Source organism: Leuresthes tenuis, unplaced genomic scaffold (genome assembly GCF_036924035.1).
Source record: "Leuresthes tenuis unplaced genomic scaffold, fLeuTen1.0.hap1 SCAF_5, whole genome shotgun sequence".
NCBI lineage: Eukaryota > Metazoa > Chordata > Actinopteri > Atheriniformes > Atherinopsidae > Leuresthes > Leuresthes tenuis.
Window position 1 is genome coordinate 29077197 of NW_027325359.1, and position 17744 is coordinate 29094940.

Here is a 17744-nt window from a genome sequence, read left to right on the forward strand (position 1 = left end):
GTAGAAAAAATTCTTAGAGACTCATAAAAAGACAATTACACTAAACTGTGATGAGGACTAAATCTGCCGTATTCCAAAAAAGAATACAAAAATATAAGAATGGCTAAATAAATGGGTTTATATGATCACAAATGCAACAAAAATTAAATAAAAAATGAATCATGCCAAAATAATTATATACAATGTGAAATAAATCAAATTATCAGCTTTAGTTTTAAACTGCCTTCATTTAAATTAGTGTTGATGTCGCTATTTATTTAATCTGCAACTCGTTTTTTTTCATTGAAATATATTTAATTTCTTTTACTTGTATTTACTTCTCTGTTATTTTCCGTTTGCATTTTCTCCCCTCATGTATTTCCATATTTCCATATTTCTGCTTCATAATGCAATGAGGGGGTGGTCTCTGCAGTTTAAAGCTGAAACATGTATTTCTTTAACATTCGATGTAATTATTTTGGCATGAATTAATATTTTATTCAATCTTGGTAGTATTTGTCGTCATAAAAACTTGTTTTAGTAATTTACATCTTGTTGTATTTATTTCAGATTATTGCTGCGACGTCTGAAACTACAAATGTTCAATAAATATTATGCAAAGTGTTATAGAGATAACATAGAACATTACTTTCAAAACTTTTCAGATCAAAAGTTTCGTAACTGAGAAAGAAAAAAATTTAAAAAGTAAAATGTTGTGCTGTCACAGGCCATCTATACGCATGAATCACAGTTCGTACAATTGGATGGAAATAATTAAACATCGAGTTATAATTTTAGGACCGAATTTAAGGATGGTGTTACAGTTTAGCTATGGTGGAGAGTAGAGAACCCAAATGCAGATCATCAGACTGCAGGCAGATGGAAACTATACTAGTTTTAATTAAATAAAAAAATTTAATTAACCCTGAACTAAACTTAGAAAACAAAAGCTAAAGACAAAAATAAACCAGATGGTCAAAACATAATAAATGAGAACAGACTACACGACCTTTGGGACAGTAATGGAGAGGATCTGACGAGGACTGGGATTAACCAAAGGGAATACAAACTGAGGGGAACAAATGAGGAAGTGATTGCAGCTGTGGCTGACACAGTAAAGACAGGTGTGAAACAGGAATAACAGGGAGTAATGACCAGAAAAAGAATCTAAAACACACAATGTAAAGAATAAGCTCAAACAAAATACCACAGAAGAAGATAGAACTGAAAACAACCAAGGAACCGAGAAATAATGTTCAATAGTGTAGAGTTCAAAGAAACTACCAACTAAAAACACAAAAGAGTCAAATAAATAACTAAAGAATAATAAAACCAAAGAAAAGGCCAGAAACTCAAAACACACAAAAAACACGGGGTAACTATGAACAAAAAGACTAATCTAAGTTCTAATTAAAAACAAAGACTAGATAACACAAGCAAGAAAACAGAGTAGAAACAAACATAACCAAATCTAAACTAAGAAAATCCACAGATCCCAACAAATGATCCCATGTTAAAGGAGATCGTTAGAATTTAAACAGCTCTTATCTCAGCTGCTACTCAGATACTTCTGGATCATTTCACTCAGGAAGGTTTCTAATCAAAATACTCTCCAATGTGACCCTTAGATTGTTTTAGAATAGTGCTACGTTTATTGCTAGCACATAGTATATAACCTAATAAGTAAGGCAATTAAAGTCGATTAGTTGTGATGTCATCATGATGTCATCATTTCACTAACATTAATTTGCCATCATACGGGCATTTAGCTTCAACAAAACAAGTCATTTTTACGTTGTTTACTTCTGAAGCGCAACATTTTTGTGACGTTTAGTTGGTGAGTCCTCATCGCGCCGGTAAAACGGTAGGAAGCTAGCTTCATCCCGCATAATGTGCATTCGACTTTGTTGTCCAGTTGTAATACTGCCACTCCGGCAGAAACAGCGCTGTAAACATTAGTTTAAATATATTTATCTCCTTTTTATTCCAAATCAGAACAACTTCTGGGAACTTTTCGCATACAGCAAACTACAATTTGGCAAAATGAGTACGTACGAGTCTAATACATGGTTCTGAAAATAGCCTCAGTCTCTGTTTTCTCGTCGGTGTGGCTCGGAGTGAGGCACCTCCTCACTCGTGGTCGGTTTGTCGTACTCAGTGGGTTTAGCCTTTAGTCTTGTGCTCTGTTCTGGAATTTTTGCAATGTTTGGAAACTTCGTCCTCTGCTCTTTCCAGGATTGTGACCTCAAAAGTCTGTTTTACTACACCTGAACAACTCGCAGCGAGCCCTGCCTTGGTCACCACACCAGGAAATCCAGGAGACCCTGTCCATACCTACTTTAGGGTCAGCTGACTCTATTTCTCAAATAATATTTACTTACCTGGTTAACTGGACACTGACCTTGTCAGATGAGAAGTCAAAAGAAAAAGTTCCAAACTATTGTTTTTCTTTTAATGTTAGTAAAGAAACATGAGAAATTGTCACATTTAAGAAGCTTTTACCATGAAAAAAGTTTGATCACCTGACAATGAAATAATCGTGTCAGCTATTATAAATACTTAAATGAAACAATACTTTATTCATCCCAGAGGGAATTTATACAAATAACTGCAAAATACTCAGGAGGCTGTAGCTCAGGAGGAAGAGCAGTCGCCCACCAACATGAGAAACATGAGAAATTGTCACATTTAAGAAGCTTTTACCATGAAAAAAGTTTGATCACCCAACAAAGAAATAATCGTGTCAGCTATTACTCAGGAGGAAGAGCAGGTCGGTGGTTTGACTCTGGCTTCCCCAGGCTACATGACGAAGCGTCCTTGGGCAAGACACTGAACCCCACGTTGCCTCCCAGTGTATCACTGGGGTATGAAAGCGTGTAGTTATGAATCTTAAGACGTGCTGTATGAATGTGTGTGAGTGGGTTGAATGTGGCATGTAGTGAAGCGCTTTGAGTGGTCAGTTAGACTAGAAAAGCGCTATAAAAGTCCATTTACCAATACTTAAAAATTTACTATAAAAGTATTTTTGAACGTCATTTAAATTTTGTGATATATTGTCATGGTTTTTATTTATAATGTTTATTCATTTTGGAAGATGTGACAATAAAACGAATCAAATTGTTTTAACTATGAATTAACTGTTAAACCTTGAGTATAACTATCTGAATTTACCTTTCAAATAAATTTCTTATTTAATATTCTTAATTGAGGATGTATCTACCTCCTCATCTTCTTTACCCATGATCCTCTTGTGCTCCCTAGTCTGTCAGACCTCTAACCAGCGTTGCATGCTGTTGTCAGGTTATGCCCAGAAATTCCTACCATATGCTAAATTATTGGGATTACTGGCTAACGTGTTTGGTTTGGGATTATTCTGTCTAAGCCTGTGTTTGTGTGTTTGAGTAATTAGTCTGGTTTTATTGGGTTTAGCTCTTTGTTTCTTCACTTTAACTCACAGTCAGTCTCACGCAGATGTCTTAGTCTTCCTACCCAATAAGGTAAATGATAGCAAGGTCCTTACTGTCATAACGAAGGTGATAATCTGTCCTGCTTTAACGACAGCAGGGCTATAAATGGTCCACTCTGCTGCTCAGGCATGTAAACACACTCACACACACACACACAGACTCACAAAACCAAACACACAATCAACTCAAGTGGTTCCACAATAAATTTAATAGCTCTGGGAAAAGCATAAACACAGTCAGGGGGAGAGGGAGAGTTTGTTGTGCTGTGATTCTTTTAGAGTATAGAGTAAAAGTGATAAATATTTTAAAAACTGGATCGAAAGACAGTCAGTTTGCTCAATAATACATTAAAATGCAAATATGCAAATACATTAAAATGTTTGATCGCTGGCTCGATAATTTATTTATTCTGCTGTTATAGTTTATACAAAGCAGCCCAAATAAGTGAAGTTGTGGGCTACAGTAGGTGGAAAAACAGCTTACATGTTTATGGACATACAACCCCAACTCCAGTAAAATGGAAATAATGCAGAATAAACCAATATTTTATTCGCAATAGAACACTGAAAACATCAAAGGTTGATGAATTTGAGGTGTAAGTTGGGATGGGGGCAACACAAGTCTGGAAAAGTAAGTGGTACTGACAAGAAACAGCTGGAGGAACATGCTGCAAATGATTCGGTTAATTGGAAACAGGTCAGTAACATGATTAGGTATAAAAAGAGCACCTTAGAGAGGCAGAGTCTCTCAGAGGTAAAAACTGGCAAGAGGTTCCACAACCTGCAAAAAACTGTGTCTACAAAGCGTGGACCTGTTTCAGAATAACGATCCTCTATGTAAAATTGTGAAGACTTTGAATATCCCACCATCTACAGAACATGATATCTTCAAAAGGTTCAGAGGATCTGGAGACATATCTAATACCTTCAGGCCCTCCGGCAGCGCTGCATTAAAAACAGACCTGATTCTGTCCTGGAAATCACTGCATGGGCTCAGAAACACTGTCTGTGAACACAGCTCATCATCACATCCACAGATGCAGGTTAAAGCTCTGTCATGCAGAGAAGAAGCCACATGTGAACAAGATGCAGAAACACTGCTTTCTTCTCTAGATCAAAGCTCATTTAAAATGGACTGAAGCAAAGTGGAAAACTGCTCTGTAGTCAGATGAGGCAACATTTTTGATTATTTTTGAAAAACATGGTCACTGCATCCTCCGGACTAAAGAGGAAAGGGACCATCCAGCTTGTTGTCAGGACTGTGTTAAAAAGCCTTAATTTCTTACAGTATGGGGCATCTGTTCCAACAGCATGGCTTCATGGTAGAAGAGTCCGGGTGCTGGACCAACCTGCCTGCAGTCCAGAACTTTCACCACCTGAAAACATTTGAAATACAACAAAGAAGACCCAGGACTGCTGAGCCACTAGAATCCTCTATCAGACAAGAATGGGACAACAGTCCTCTCCCAAAGGTCCAGCAGCTGGTCTCCTCAGTTCCAGATGTTTACAGACTGTTGTTAAAAGAAGAGTGGATGCTACACAGTGGGAAACATATAACAATTATGAATAAAATATTGATTTGTGAGAATATATTTTAATAATTGGGGTTGTGTTGATTGTTTGGGGTAAAAATTACAGGCTGAAAAACTTCTTCTGTAAAACGCTCTTCTGTAAAGTGCCGACAGGACGAATGAAATGAGTATCAGTCAGACCTAAACACAAAAATATTCCTCTAACATTGAACTGTGTGCGATTGGTGAGGGTAAATCATCCATTTATAATCAAGCACATTCATGGGAGGTGCCGGTGAAAGGCTTCATCTGACAGGCATGATTAAACCAAAGGTTGAGAGTCATCGGTTTTGTGGTTTAACTCGAGTTCTTCCAGCTGATGTCCAACTCGTCTTCATTCTCAGAGCTTAAACCGCAGCTTTTGTCAAAGCTTGAAACATCTCGGAGACGTACACAAGGTGACCTTCAGATAAACACCGGCTGCAGCAACATTTGATGCTGGGAGGAAACATCCTCCTCATAAGAAGGGATACAACACACATTGTTAAGTTCAATTGCTGTTGGCGGAGGACTGAACCAGATTTTCGAGGCGCTGATGGCTCCACATTAATTCAATTCAATTCAATTTTATTTATATAGCACCAGATTACAACAATTGTCATCTCAAGGCACTTAAGTAATATAGTCCAATTCAAGCCAATTGGAATTCAATTCATTGTAATCATAATCCAATTAATTCATATAGAGCCAATTCAAAAATTAATATCCCAGCTAAGGAAACCAACAGATTGCACCGAAACTTGTCTTCAGTCCAATCTCCCGTCCTGAGCGTGCCTGTGGCGACTATGGAAAGGATCGACTCCCTTTTAACAGGAAGAAACCTCTGGCAGAACCAGACTCAGGAAGGGTGGCCATCCGCCTCGACCAGCTGGGGTTTGAGAAGACAGAAAAGAGGGAAAAGAGGGGGGAAAAACATCATAACGCCTTTCAAAGGATATCTGTTGGAACAGGGAAACATACGTTAATAACCACAATAATGTCACATGTACATAAAATCAATTGATAAATTAAACAGGGGGAAAAAGAGAGCAAAGTGAGGAAAGGTGTGACAGATGAGGTCCCCCAGCAGTCTAAGCCTATAGCAGCTTAACTATGGGATGTTTCAGGATTACCTGAGCCATCCCTAACTATAAGCTTTATCGAAAAGAAAAGTTTTAAGCCTAATCTTAAAAGTGGAGAGGGTGTCTGCTTCCTGGACATTTACTGGCAGCTTATTCCACAAGAGAGGGGCCTGATAACTGAAGGCTCTACCTCCCATTCTACTTTTAGAAACTCTGGGAACAACAAGTAAACCTGCAGTTTGGGAGCGAAGTGCTCTGTTAGGAAAATATCTTACAATGAGATCTTTAAGATATGATGGAGCTCGGTCATTAAGAACTTTATATGTGAGAAGAAGAATCTTAAATTCTATTCTGAATTTAACAGGGAGCCAATGAAGAGAAGCTAAAATTGGAGAAACATGATCTCTCCTGTTAGTTCTCATCAGAACTCTGGCTGCAGCATTTTGGATCAGCTGGAGGCTTTTCAGAGAATATGTGGGACAGCCCAATAATAAGGAATTACAGTAGTCCAATCTTGAAGTAACAAATGCATGGACTAGTTTTTCTGCATCACCCTGAGACAGGATGTTCCTGATTTTAGCAATATTACGAAGGTGAAAGAAGGCAGTCCTAGAAACCAGTTTTATATGTGCGTCAAATGATAAATTCTGGTCAAAAATAACTCCAAGGTTCCTCACTGTAGAACTAGAAGCCAAGGAAATACCATCTAGAGTAACTATATAACTAGACAATTTCTCCCTGAAGCACTCAGGTCCAAAGAGAACAACTTCAGTTTTGTCTGAATTTAAAAGCAGACAGTTCTGAGTCATCCAGGTCTTTATGTCTTTAAGACAGGCTTGTAGTCTGACCAACCTATTGGTTTCATCTGGTTTCATAGATAAGTACAGCTGAGTATCATCAGCATAACAATGGAAATTTATGCCATGCTGTCTGATAATGTTACCTAATGGAAGCATGTATAAAGTAAAAAGAATCGGTCCAAGCACAGAACCCTGAGGAACTCCATGACTTACTCCAACGTGTGAGGAAGATTCTTCATTTACAAGAACAAACTGGAATCTATCAGATAAATATGACTTAAACCAGCCTAATGCAGTTCCTTTAATCCCAATAACATGTTCAAGTCTCTGTGATCGATCGTATCAAATGCAGCACTGAGATCCAACAGGACAAGCACAGAAACAAGTCCGCATCTTGTGTGTCTTTTGTTTTTCCGTTCTGTAAATCATTAAGCGTTTGTGGCTGCATGTTTTCAATGTTGTGATAATTTCTTATTGCTTTTAAGCAATCTAATATCTCCCTGAGGTTGGTGTGATTGTTTTGTGGATGTTATTGTCATTTTGTTCTCATTTTGTTGGCATGAAAGCTTGGACTCAGTAAACACATGTACTGGAATCTTCTACAAATCAATAATAAAATAAACTGTTTGGAAACTGAGATACACAAGAGTTAAATACTACATAGGGATTTGTTTATGTAGAGTGTGTTTTAGGACTCAACATTCAGTCAGCTGCTCTGTATGGAGGACTGAATCTGCCATAATACAAAAAAAGAATACAAAAAATTAAGAATGGCTAAATAAATAAGTTTATATGATGACAAATGCAACTAAAATTACATGAAAATGAATTCATGCCAAAATAATTGTACAGAATGTGAAAGAAATCAAATTATCTGCTTTAATTTTAAACTGCATTAATTTAAACTTAATGTCGTTTATTTATCTAATTTGCCCCTCAGTTTATCTTTTAATCAGAATATATTAAATGTCTTTCCTCATTTATTTTTTTGTCCTGTATCTATTTCAGCATTATCGTCCTTTACAATGTTTTGATATATTCTTTCCTTCCAAATTATTTATTTTGATTTCACCATACATTTTCAATGACATTTTCGTAATTTATTTTATTTATAGATGTATTTAGTCCTTTGTTGTTTCTTTGCATTTTCTCTTCCTTTTTATTTCTCCAATCCCATTTATTTCTGTTTTCTTTGTACATTTCCGCATCTAATTGTGCAAATGAAGGGTTTGTCTTGGTTGTTTGAAATTAAATCAGAAAAATTCCTACCTTATGAATTCTATATGATTATTTTGGCATAAATTAATCCATTATTTAATCTTAGTAGCATTTGTCATCATATAAACTTATTTATTTAGTCATTTATATACTTTTGTATTTATTTCTCATTATGGCAGTGTTAGTCCTCCGTAGTTGGACCTCAAAGCATTGAGGCAGAAAAACAGTTTTTATTCGTGGATCCTCTCATGTGACTCACGTTGTCGTCAGTTTTGACCCACAGGGATGCACTGCTGACACCATGTGGAGGAGCAGAGTACTGCATCGCCACATATTTGCACCAGATTGAAATCTGCACGTGAATTTATCTCAAATGTTTTCTGGTCTGTTGGAGTTCATTTCCATTTTTATTTTAAACTATTTATTTGCTTTAAAAACACTGAGTAGAAGTGGAATATTTGTTAAGTTTTAAGAGAAAGCAGAATCAGACGAGCTGATTATTTACTTTAATTTTATTCCACTAAATTTCTCCCCAGCACCATCTGGTGTCTTGAAACCTGTTTACATGTGTTTCTTTACAGTAAGTCGCATTGAAAACAGCTTTTAGGATTGTTAAACACATTATAAGCTACAAATATGTGAAATTAGAGGCCTGGGTTTGCTTCCTTTTATATTTTATTAAAAGTGAACTGCAAACTCAGTCATGAGGGAGTTCCATAAAATGTTTGAAGAATTTTTACTCGTCACTGCCTAATTTTAGCAGTCAGTGTGAAATTAGGCTTTTTTTTAAACTTTATTTAATGATTACAGCACATTCATTCACACACACAAGTAATTTTTAGTGGAATCATTTATTAGATAAGTCATTTCCTTCATATGAGTGATTGTTAAAACAGTCGTGAATGGATTATCAGACTCTGAATAAGACAAAACACCCACAAACATCAAGAATTAGCATTTCTTTGTTTTGCATATCTTTTACTGCCGCTCTAAAAATCTCTTGTGGTTGAATGTTTTTCGGGTCACTTCTCGTCGTAATCCAGTGGTTATTTTATCAGTCCACATCCGTTTGTGTTAATTTTCCATCTCTTTGGCACCCATTTGAGATGTTTGGAGGCATATTTGCAACAAGAAACATTAACGTCGCCTTCTGTTCCCGACCCGTTCAGTGATACCTTCATGTGTGATGAATACTGTAGGAGATAATGAAATTCACCCTCTATCTGAGCTTTAATCGAGAAAATGATACATAACTGTACAGATTTCCAAAGAAGACAAGCCAAATATATGAAGTATGTAGCAGAAAATAACTTTGCTGATTTAATTAATGTTATTAATAATTTTCTTGTTAAGTGTTAGATGAGAAGACAGACGGATGTTTTTCACAGCAAACATTTTCTTTTATCAAAGCAGCAATACAGCGTAACATTCCTTTAATTTAAGTCCATTTCGTTACATTTCGTGACCAATACTGATCTCTGTTTGTTTCCAAAACTTTTAATTAAGATTAAAACCCTTATATAATTTGCACAAACTGGTTTTAGATTCCATCTCAAAGAAAGAAAGGTCATCTTTAAAGTAGAAGTGGGAGAAAATAGTAGGAGGAAAAAAGTGTCGGAATGGCGGGACATTTGATAAAAAATTAAGTGTCGCCATTCCGACAATTGGAGGCCAATGTCAGAATGGCGAGATGTCGGAATGGCAGCATGTAACCATTCTGTTGGACATTTTTTGTTTAATAAGGGCACAGTTTCCACCAACGTCAAGTGATTTTCTTTTAAAAAACACCAAAGTTTTGAGTATTTATCATGTTTCAGAATTTTCACATTTCAACATTTATTTTCTACATGGAAATTCCTTCCTATTTGTTTTCCAGGAGTTCCTTTAAAACATTCCCAGGCATGAGAACAGCAACACATCCTTTTCCTGATTTAAATGAATTTCAAGCTCACAGCTTCATTGATATCCTAACAGACTTAACCTTTTAAAAGGAATTTCCTCTAAAAATTTCACTCTGACATGCACCTCTCGCCTCAGATGGAGTTCATAGCTCTCCCTGCTGCAGGATCTTCTCAGGATTCATCAGTTTCTTTGGGTCCAGAGCGTCCTTGAGACCCTGCATGACCTGGATGGCCAGAGGTCCCATCTCCTCACACAGCAGCGCTCTTTTTCCCAAACCCACTCCATGCTCCCCAGTGCACGTGCCGTCCATCGCCAGCGCTCGCCTGCAGAGGACAAAATAAATCTCATAGTCGGTAAATCTACGTTAACATGAGCATCTACATGCTATAGTCACAACGTCCTGTTCAATTAAACTATTTGAAACTATTTGAATTGACACTTTTTTTACACAAAAACCTAAATTAAAAACAGAAAACAGTCTTATTCAGAATCAGACCTGCAACTGTCTAAAAAAGGACAACATGACAGGATGGATGCAGAAAAAGGACTTCCAGAGGAGCAGGCGAGACAGCCGGTGGGGTTTATCAAGGCTTCGGATCGTGTGCCGAGAAAATCTCTCACGAAGTGCGTATCCAGGAAGTGGTTTGGGTGTGATATATGAACATATATAAGTCCATTCAGGCTGTGGGGTACCCAGTAACATGTGAAAAGAGTCCAAGCCCAGTGGAAAAAATACTGTTTCGTAATTAAAAATGAATAAAGTCAGCATCACCTCAGTATGCACAATCACAAGGGAGCACAATCACTGGTCAGTGTTTAAAAACACATGTATGATGATTTCAGTCCATTTATTTAAACACAGTCATACTGACTTGTTTTTTTTTTTATGCATGCCAACGCTATTACAAGACAGTCTAGAGGTGACATTTTTGTGCACATGAAGCCTTGAGAAATTAACCTTTTTTTTAACCAATTTGATAGAAAGCTTCATGAGGCTTCATCTGGCCGTCACTTGGTGCTGCCTGGCAGGATAAAACGAACTATTAAAGGAGCCATACTAGAACGAAACTAAAGAGGAAACAATCAAAAGCATCAAAAAGACACCAACGAACTGGCAAACGGCAAAGGAAAACCAGGAGAATATACACTGAGGGGGAAATGAACAGCAGGTGAGGGCCATCAGAGCCAGGTGTGAAACAGGATGTCAACGGCAACACTTAAAATAAAGCCGAATGTGAGGAACTACAGAACGAGAATCAAAGACCATGAATAAATCTTTGAAATAGTTCCTACCGTGTCAGGCTGGTGTTCAGCACCCAGTAATAAGTAAGAAGTAATTAGCCTACAAAGTGCTTAATGGAACGGCTCCCATCTACTTGAATGCTCTTGCAAAGGCTTATGTCACAACTCGGTCCCTCCGTTCGTCCCAGGATTGTCGTCTAGCAGCTCCTACACCAAGCCTAAGACAATCCAAACTCTTTTCATGTGTCGTACCACGATGGTGGAATGACCTACCGAGCGCTACCAGAACAGGGGCGTCCCTGTCTATCTTCAAGAAGCTCTTGAAAACCCAGGTCTTCAGAGAGCACCTCCTATCCTAGCACTCACCTTGTACTTCCCCACCCCCTCTATCTTTGCACTTCCTTCTATGCCTGCACCCTATCTCTACTCTGTCACCTCTGACAGAGTCGGACTAGTGGGTTTCTTCTATGTAGTTTATTGTTATCTTTTTATATAGCTTGTTATATCTTGATTTGTAAGTCACTTTGGATAAAAGCGTCTGCTAAATACATAAACATAAACATAATAACAAAGTTTGTTGTTCCACCAATTAATTCAAACAGCGTCAATTAACCTATCAGAAGCTTCTAAAGCTCAGACCGGAACATCTGGAAGTTTTCTTGTTGTTTAAAGACTTACTAAACTGAGTGTATCTGAACTTCTGACTTTGGTAATAAAAAATTACCGTAAATTCCGGACTATAAGCCGCTACTTTTTTCCCAGGCTTTGAGCACCGCGGCTTATAATACGGTGCAGCTAATATGTTTTTTTCATGCCACCCAAAACATTTTGGCTCGTAACATTAGACCAATAAAATTAGTTCACAGTGGTCCAATGAAATTGTATGATAAATCAAACACACTTACACAACTAAATTATTGTAAATCAAACATGGAAAACAAACAAAGAAATGCATATGATGCAGCTTTGAATTAAAGCCAATCAATCTGAGATGAGATTGTGAGAGCGACAGCGAAGAGACTGAAGTGAGAGACGAAGCTCTGAGGCTGTTCAATTCGGACACTGAAGAAGATGACTTTGATGGTTTTAGTGCGCAGGAGGAAGATGAAGAAGGCGATCAATGACTTTTCCTGGTAGGCTACTGTCTTTTTTATTTTATTTTACCAGCCATGTTACAGGCACTGTTCAGAAAAAAAGCATTTGCAGTTTGTATTTGTATTTGTTACCATACAAATTTAATTAAAAGTTTAAAAATCCTCACGTGTAACATCTTTCTGTGTAAATATCTCATATTACAAAGTGGACACCTGGGGCTTATAATCCGGTGCGGCCTATACAAGTACAAAATGGATTTTCTTTTAAAAGTTAAAAGGTGCAGCTTCTATTCAGGTGCTCTATAGTCCGGAATTTACGGTAAATAATCTCTTTATTCTGGCATTTAACAAATACAGAAAGGAGATGTGTGAGGTGTGTGAAAACCTCTAGCTTCAAGTGTACAAACTTAGAGGAATGAGCAGCTAACGTGATGGTGACAAACAAAGGTTCAGACACGTTATATAATATGCATACAACATTGTTGTTATCCACTTGTGTTTCTCTTTCTCAGCAGGTGTCCTGGGCCTGGTGTTTCCTGTCCTCTCAACGCCCAGCTGATCGAGGCAGATGGCCGCCCTTCCTGGTTCTGGTTCTGATGGGTTTCTTCCTGTTAAAAGGGAGTTTTTTTCTTTCCACAGTCGCCTCGTCCACGCTCAGGATTGTATCAAAGAGGAGTTTCAGTGCAATCTGTTAATTTCTTTAGCTAGGCTAACTGTCTTTGTAAGAAATGGACCAATTTGGAATTCAATTAATTGGATTTGATTGTATTACAATTCATTTGATTCTAATTGGCCTGAATTGGGCTGTATGTTTGAAGTGTCTAATTTGGCACTATATACATAACATTTAAATGAATTGAATTGGAGTTACCTCGCCAGCCTCTCGGTGAACAGGTGGACCCTGTGCAGCTCATCCGGGTCACTTGGATCCACCACCATCAGACAGTGGAAGTTACCGTCACCCACATGACCTGCGATGGGACCTGAAGGCAGAAAACATTCTCACTCATCACAGTTGGGCTTCATTTTTTTTGTGTCTTCATGCTGACGAGCATCTGGTGTCTTTTGGGGCACCACTGAAGAAAAACATGAAGTTCAACAACTGATATGACCAGTCGACGGCTACATAAAAACAGATTCTCTTGGGTCAAGTTTCTCACATTATTTATAAAAAATTCATGGAATTTTGTGGACTAAGATTTGGATTTTCTTGTCTTGGTTTGTATAAGCTTTTCTATCTAGGTCTTGTCAATTATTTAGTCATCTGTTTGTTTCATAGTTTCTCTGGTTACACACGTGTTTTGTCCTTGTTAGACTTTACTTTGATCAGTTTATCCTGTCTTGCCTCGGTACAGTTCAATTTCACTTTTTCACTCATAGCTTCCTCAGTTTTCCTCCTCTCCAGTTATTAGCTCAACTATGGTCACCTGTGTTCAGTAACCTCAGCTGCACTCATTCACTAATCACTCTCCTGACAGTATATCGTCTCCTTGTAGTTTCACAGTCCTTGCCAGCTCCATGTCAGGTTGTTTTATTACTTAATGTTTAGCTCTGATAAAGTTCTTTGTTTTTCCGGCTCAGCCATGTCTTTTGTTTTCTTTCAATAAAATTCTTAGTTATACAACTGTTGCCTCTGGATTGCTGTTCCCACATTTGGGTCTTCCATATCATCTACTCTGGTGACAAAAAATCCAGAGATAAGTTTTTAGATTTGCTGGAGTTAGATTAGATTAGTGTGTGTTTATTGTGTTAGTCTGCAAGATGAGTAGCTGCTATAACAAAGTAACTTCCTGTAAAGGATAATAAAGTATTTATCGACTGTGAACCAAACTGATGCGGCTCATAATGTTCAGCTGTCTCTGGTTCATCAGCTCTGTTTAACTCTTAGGGGGTCAATGATCATGCCAGAGAGTGATCAGCTCAAAAAAACAAGGTCACCTGAAGCGCTGCTGTCAACTCAACTTTAAAGTAGGGCTGGGCACATTAACGCGTTATTTTTGCGTTAACTAATGAATTCATTATCGTAGACAATTATTTCTCTCCCATTAACGCAGTTTTTATTATTTATTATTTTTATTGTAAACGTCGGTTGCTCACCGGCTTTTATTTTGAAAAAGTCCATCATGAGCGAGCCCAGTATGTTGCTTCAGAAAAGAAAAGAATGGCAGATGAAGCGGGCAAAACAAACATGGAGAAGGTTACGGAACTTTTACATGGCCATTTTCATTTCAAAGTTCTCCCACTCAGCGCAGTCAACAGAGCCAAAGTTATTTGTTAGCACTGCAACGTTGAATTGTCTTATCACAGGAGTATTTCGATCATATGACTGTACAGTTCCAATAAATCTGCGTTAAGAGATTGTTGAGTGCCATCAATGATCTACAGTCAGTGAATATTAGTCCCAGGTAAACAGGAAAATGAAAAGACACCAGTCATATTCTCCCCTGACCTGTTAGCCTGCTCCCAATCAGGTCCTCCTTTGTCTCCACGATGATCTGAGGCAGTCGAGACAGTGGGACACACACATCTGTAGAGTAGGCCTACACACACACACACACACACACACACACACAGAGGGCAGGTAAGTATTGGAAAGGCATCAAGTGCTTGTCTTTTACAATTTTCAGGGTTTAAATGCTTAACAGAGTGTGACACAGAGAGTTAACGCTGTTTGTGTAGCTGTAACTTATCACACAAGTCCTCACCAGTAAAAGGAAACACATCCAACATCTGTGCAACTAAAAACTTCAGCTTTAAAGGGGAACTCCGTTTTTTTTAGACCTACTTACCGAGAACAGTTTGGCAAAAGTCGGCGTCCTTCGTAAAGCTATTTAGAAAACTTGCGATCGGCATATATCCATATAACGGAGTGAACGGGGCAGGGACGATGCAGCCTCTAAATAAGGCATTATCTGTCTTTATTTCACCAATACTTTATGACGAATGAATGAACAAACGCGTACTATTGCTCTGTTAGCACATAGCTACTGTTATGTGGCTACTAGCAGCTATAGGAGAGCTAACGGAGGGAATTCTACACACACCTCTACTGGGACCACTTCATCCACACTCATGGCTGCAGCACAGCTCATTCACTTCGGTAAGCACGTCCATCTTACTCAAAGTCGTCGTTCACATTGTCAAAATTTGATAAATATTCTGCCATGTTGCACAAAACTAGCAGTAGCAAACTCCGTATGAAGTTAGCCGACTGTCACAGAGAAAGGAGTAAATAAACTGTGCTCCAGGGGTGCGTGTGGATGAAGTGGTCCCAGTAGAGTGCCTGTGTAGAAATCCCTCCGTTAGTTCTCCTATAGCCGCAAGTAGCCATATAACAGCATCAAAGAGCTAACAAAGCTAACAAACAAAGAGCTAACAAAGCTATGGTACACATTCGTTCATTCATTCTTCTTAGTATTGGTGAAATAAAGAAAGATAATGCCTTATTTAGAGGCTGCAAAAAAAATGCAGCCGAACATCCAAACCAGAAAAAAAAAAAGTTTCAATAGTGTGTTTTCACAGAAAAAGAACATGAGAAAGTATCCAGAGTAACATATCCAGAGCTATTCAGCAGAAATAGCCACTGGAGCAGTGCCATACGAATGACGAATAACTTTAATTACATTATTTTATATCATTATAATTACTGATAATTGAATGGTCCTAAAGTTCATGTTTAGAGAGTGAAAACCAGTCTACAGTGAGTACTTACCTCACCTGGTTCTACACAAGTAGGAGAGTGTTTGTATTATTCATTGCTGCTGTTTGCTGAAACTATCGATTTAAATTAAATCCAATGAATGAAATATCTGTGTCAAAGCACAGTACCTACAAACGGGGACTCAGAATAAAACTTGTTCACTGGTGAAGTAGCTCAGTTTTCCTGAGTATAAAAAGCTGCCATAATTCTGCAAACAGCTTCTTGATCTATTTTAGCTTTTAACAGTGTAAGAGCGTATGAGGGGCCTCGTTTTGTATACCTTGCAGCCCGGTCTGAGAGCCTGCGCAGCGTACCAGGCGTCATGACGAGCTTTCCACAACCGATTCCGTGTTTCCGCATCTCGAGCCCACTGAAAGTCTGAGCCCTCGTTACTCTGAGTGATTTCCTCTTCAGAAAAACAGACAGAACAGAAATGTTTTGATCATAATACCAGTGATTGTGATAATACAGAATAATCTACGTCAACTGGGTTTATTTGATCTGCTGATTCAGTGCCTGTTTCCACACTATAACAGCTAGTTTGTTGAGATAAATGCCTAAAGAGACACTGAACGTGCTATTCAATGACTAGTTGAGTGGAGGTTTTTACGAACATGTTCAGACAACAAAAACTAATCAAAAGCAACAGATCCATGAATCCAGAAACCAACTAACTTCCTGTCTAAATGCAGAGCAAAATTGTAAGCATAACTCAGGCAAATCAGCAGTTAACTTATTACAGAGAAGAAACTGAATAAAACATGATGGGGTCTTGGTGTGTATTTCCTCCGTGATTTTGAGGAATGTTCCAGCTTCCTCTTCTGATCTCAACTTTTCTGTAATTCTGATTAAAACCAGTGAAGAGAAAAGCACCAACTGCGGTTACAGATCTGTGTTCCAGCTACTCGTTCCCTCCACTTCGGTTTATTCAACATTTTATCTGTCAGGTGGATTTGACTTCAGACTGACAACAAAGTATTTCCAGAGAGTAAAAATCCAATCCAGAGGTGCCCTTCAAGGCCTGTGAAGCTTTTACAGACTTTTAACTGGCTGTTGGGTCTCTTAAATTTACCTTGTAAACTAAAACAGTTACTGTTAGCATGATGATGCCATTTTCATATGGTTATATACTTACGGATATTGATTATTGATTCTTATTGACTGGACTGATAGGCTTAAAACCCTTAAAACTGTCAGATTTGACGACAATCACTGATGACATTTGTTGAATTCATCTCTAAACACCCTGTAATTAAAAAAATAAAAACTTACTTCAGGGTGGGACTCTTTAACACAAAATCTGAAAATCCTGGGAAACAAACAGATGTGCGGCAGGTTTCGGGGGGGTTAACGTACCAGTTGTGCTGACTTGTTCTTCGAGGCTTCGTTCTGAGCCGTGGAACTCCAGGAACAGAGTCGGGCTCACGGGGTAGGACAGGGAGCTGAACCTGTTGCACGCATCGATCATCACATCATCCAAAAACTCTGGACAACACACGGCCACAAACAGGACAAACAGGAGGAGGAGGGTCACCGTGACACAGCTTAATGGGTCGGGTTTTTTTTTCCCCCAGTTGTTATTAATGGATATTGATCTATTTACAAAGCTAACTTCACAGTATACCCCTCCATCCTGGATTCTATTATCTTTCACTGCAGGAACCTATTATCTAAAAGGAATCAATAAAGTTTAATCTGTTGCTTGTTGGTT

The 17744-nt window shown here is 38.2% G+C and overlaps 1 protein-coding gene across 1 annotated transcript in view; it reads right to left on the reverse strand.

The window, feature by feature from the left end:
* Positions 1-8919: 8919 nt before the first annotated feature.
* Positions 8920-17744, reverse strand: part of ldhd (lactate dehydrogenase D) — a 36074-nt gene continuing 27249 nt past the window's right edge. The window contains exons 7-11 of the mRNA XM_072386586.1: positions 17390-17518; positions 16314-16441; positions 14783-14873; positions 13205-13316; positions 8920-10320 (exon numbers count right to left, since the gene is read on the reverse strand). Of these exons, the coding sequence (XP_072242687.1) occupies positions 10140-10320; positions 13205-13316; positions 14783-14873; positions 16314-16441; positions 17390-17518 (641 nt within the window). The 3' untranslated portion in view covers positions 8920-10139. The remainder of the gene's footprint in view (positions 10321-13204; positions 13317-14782; positions 14874-16313; positions 16442-17389; positions 17519-17744) is intronic.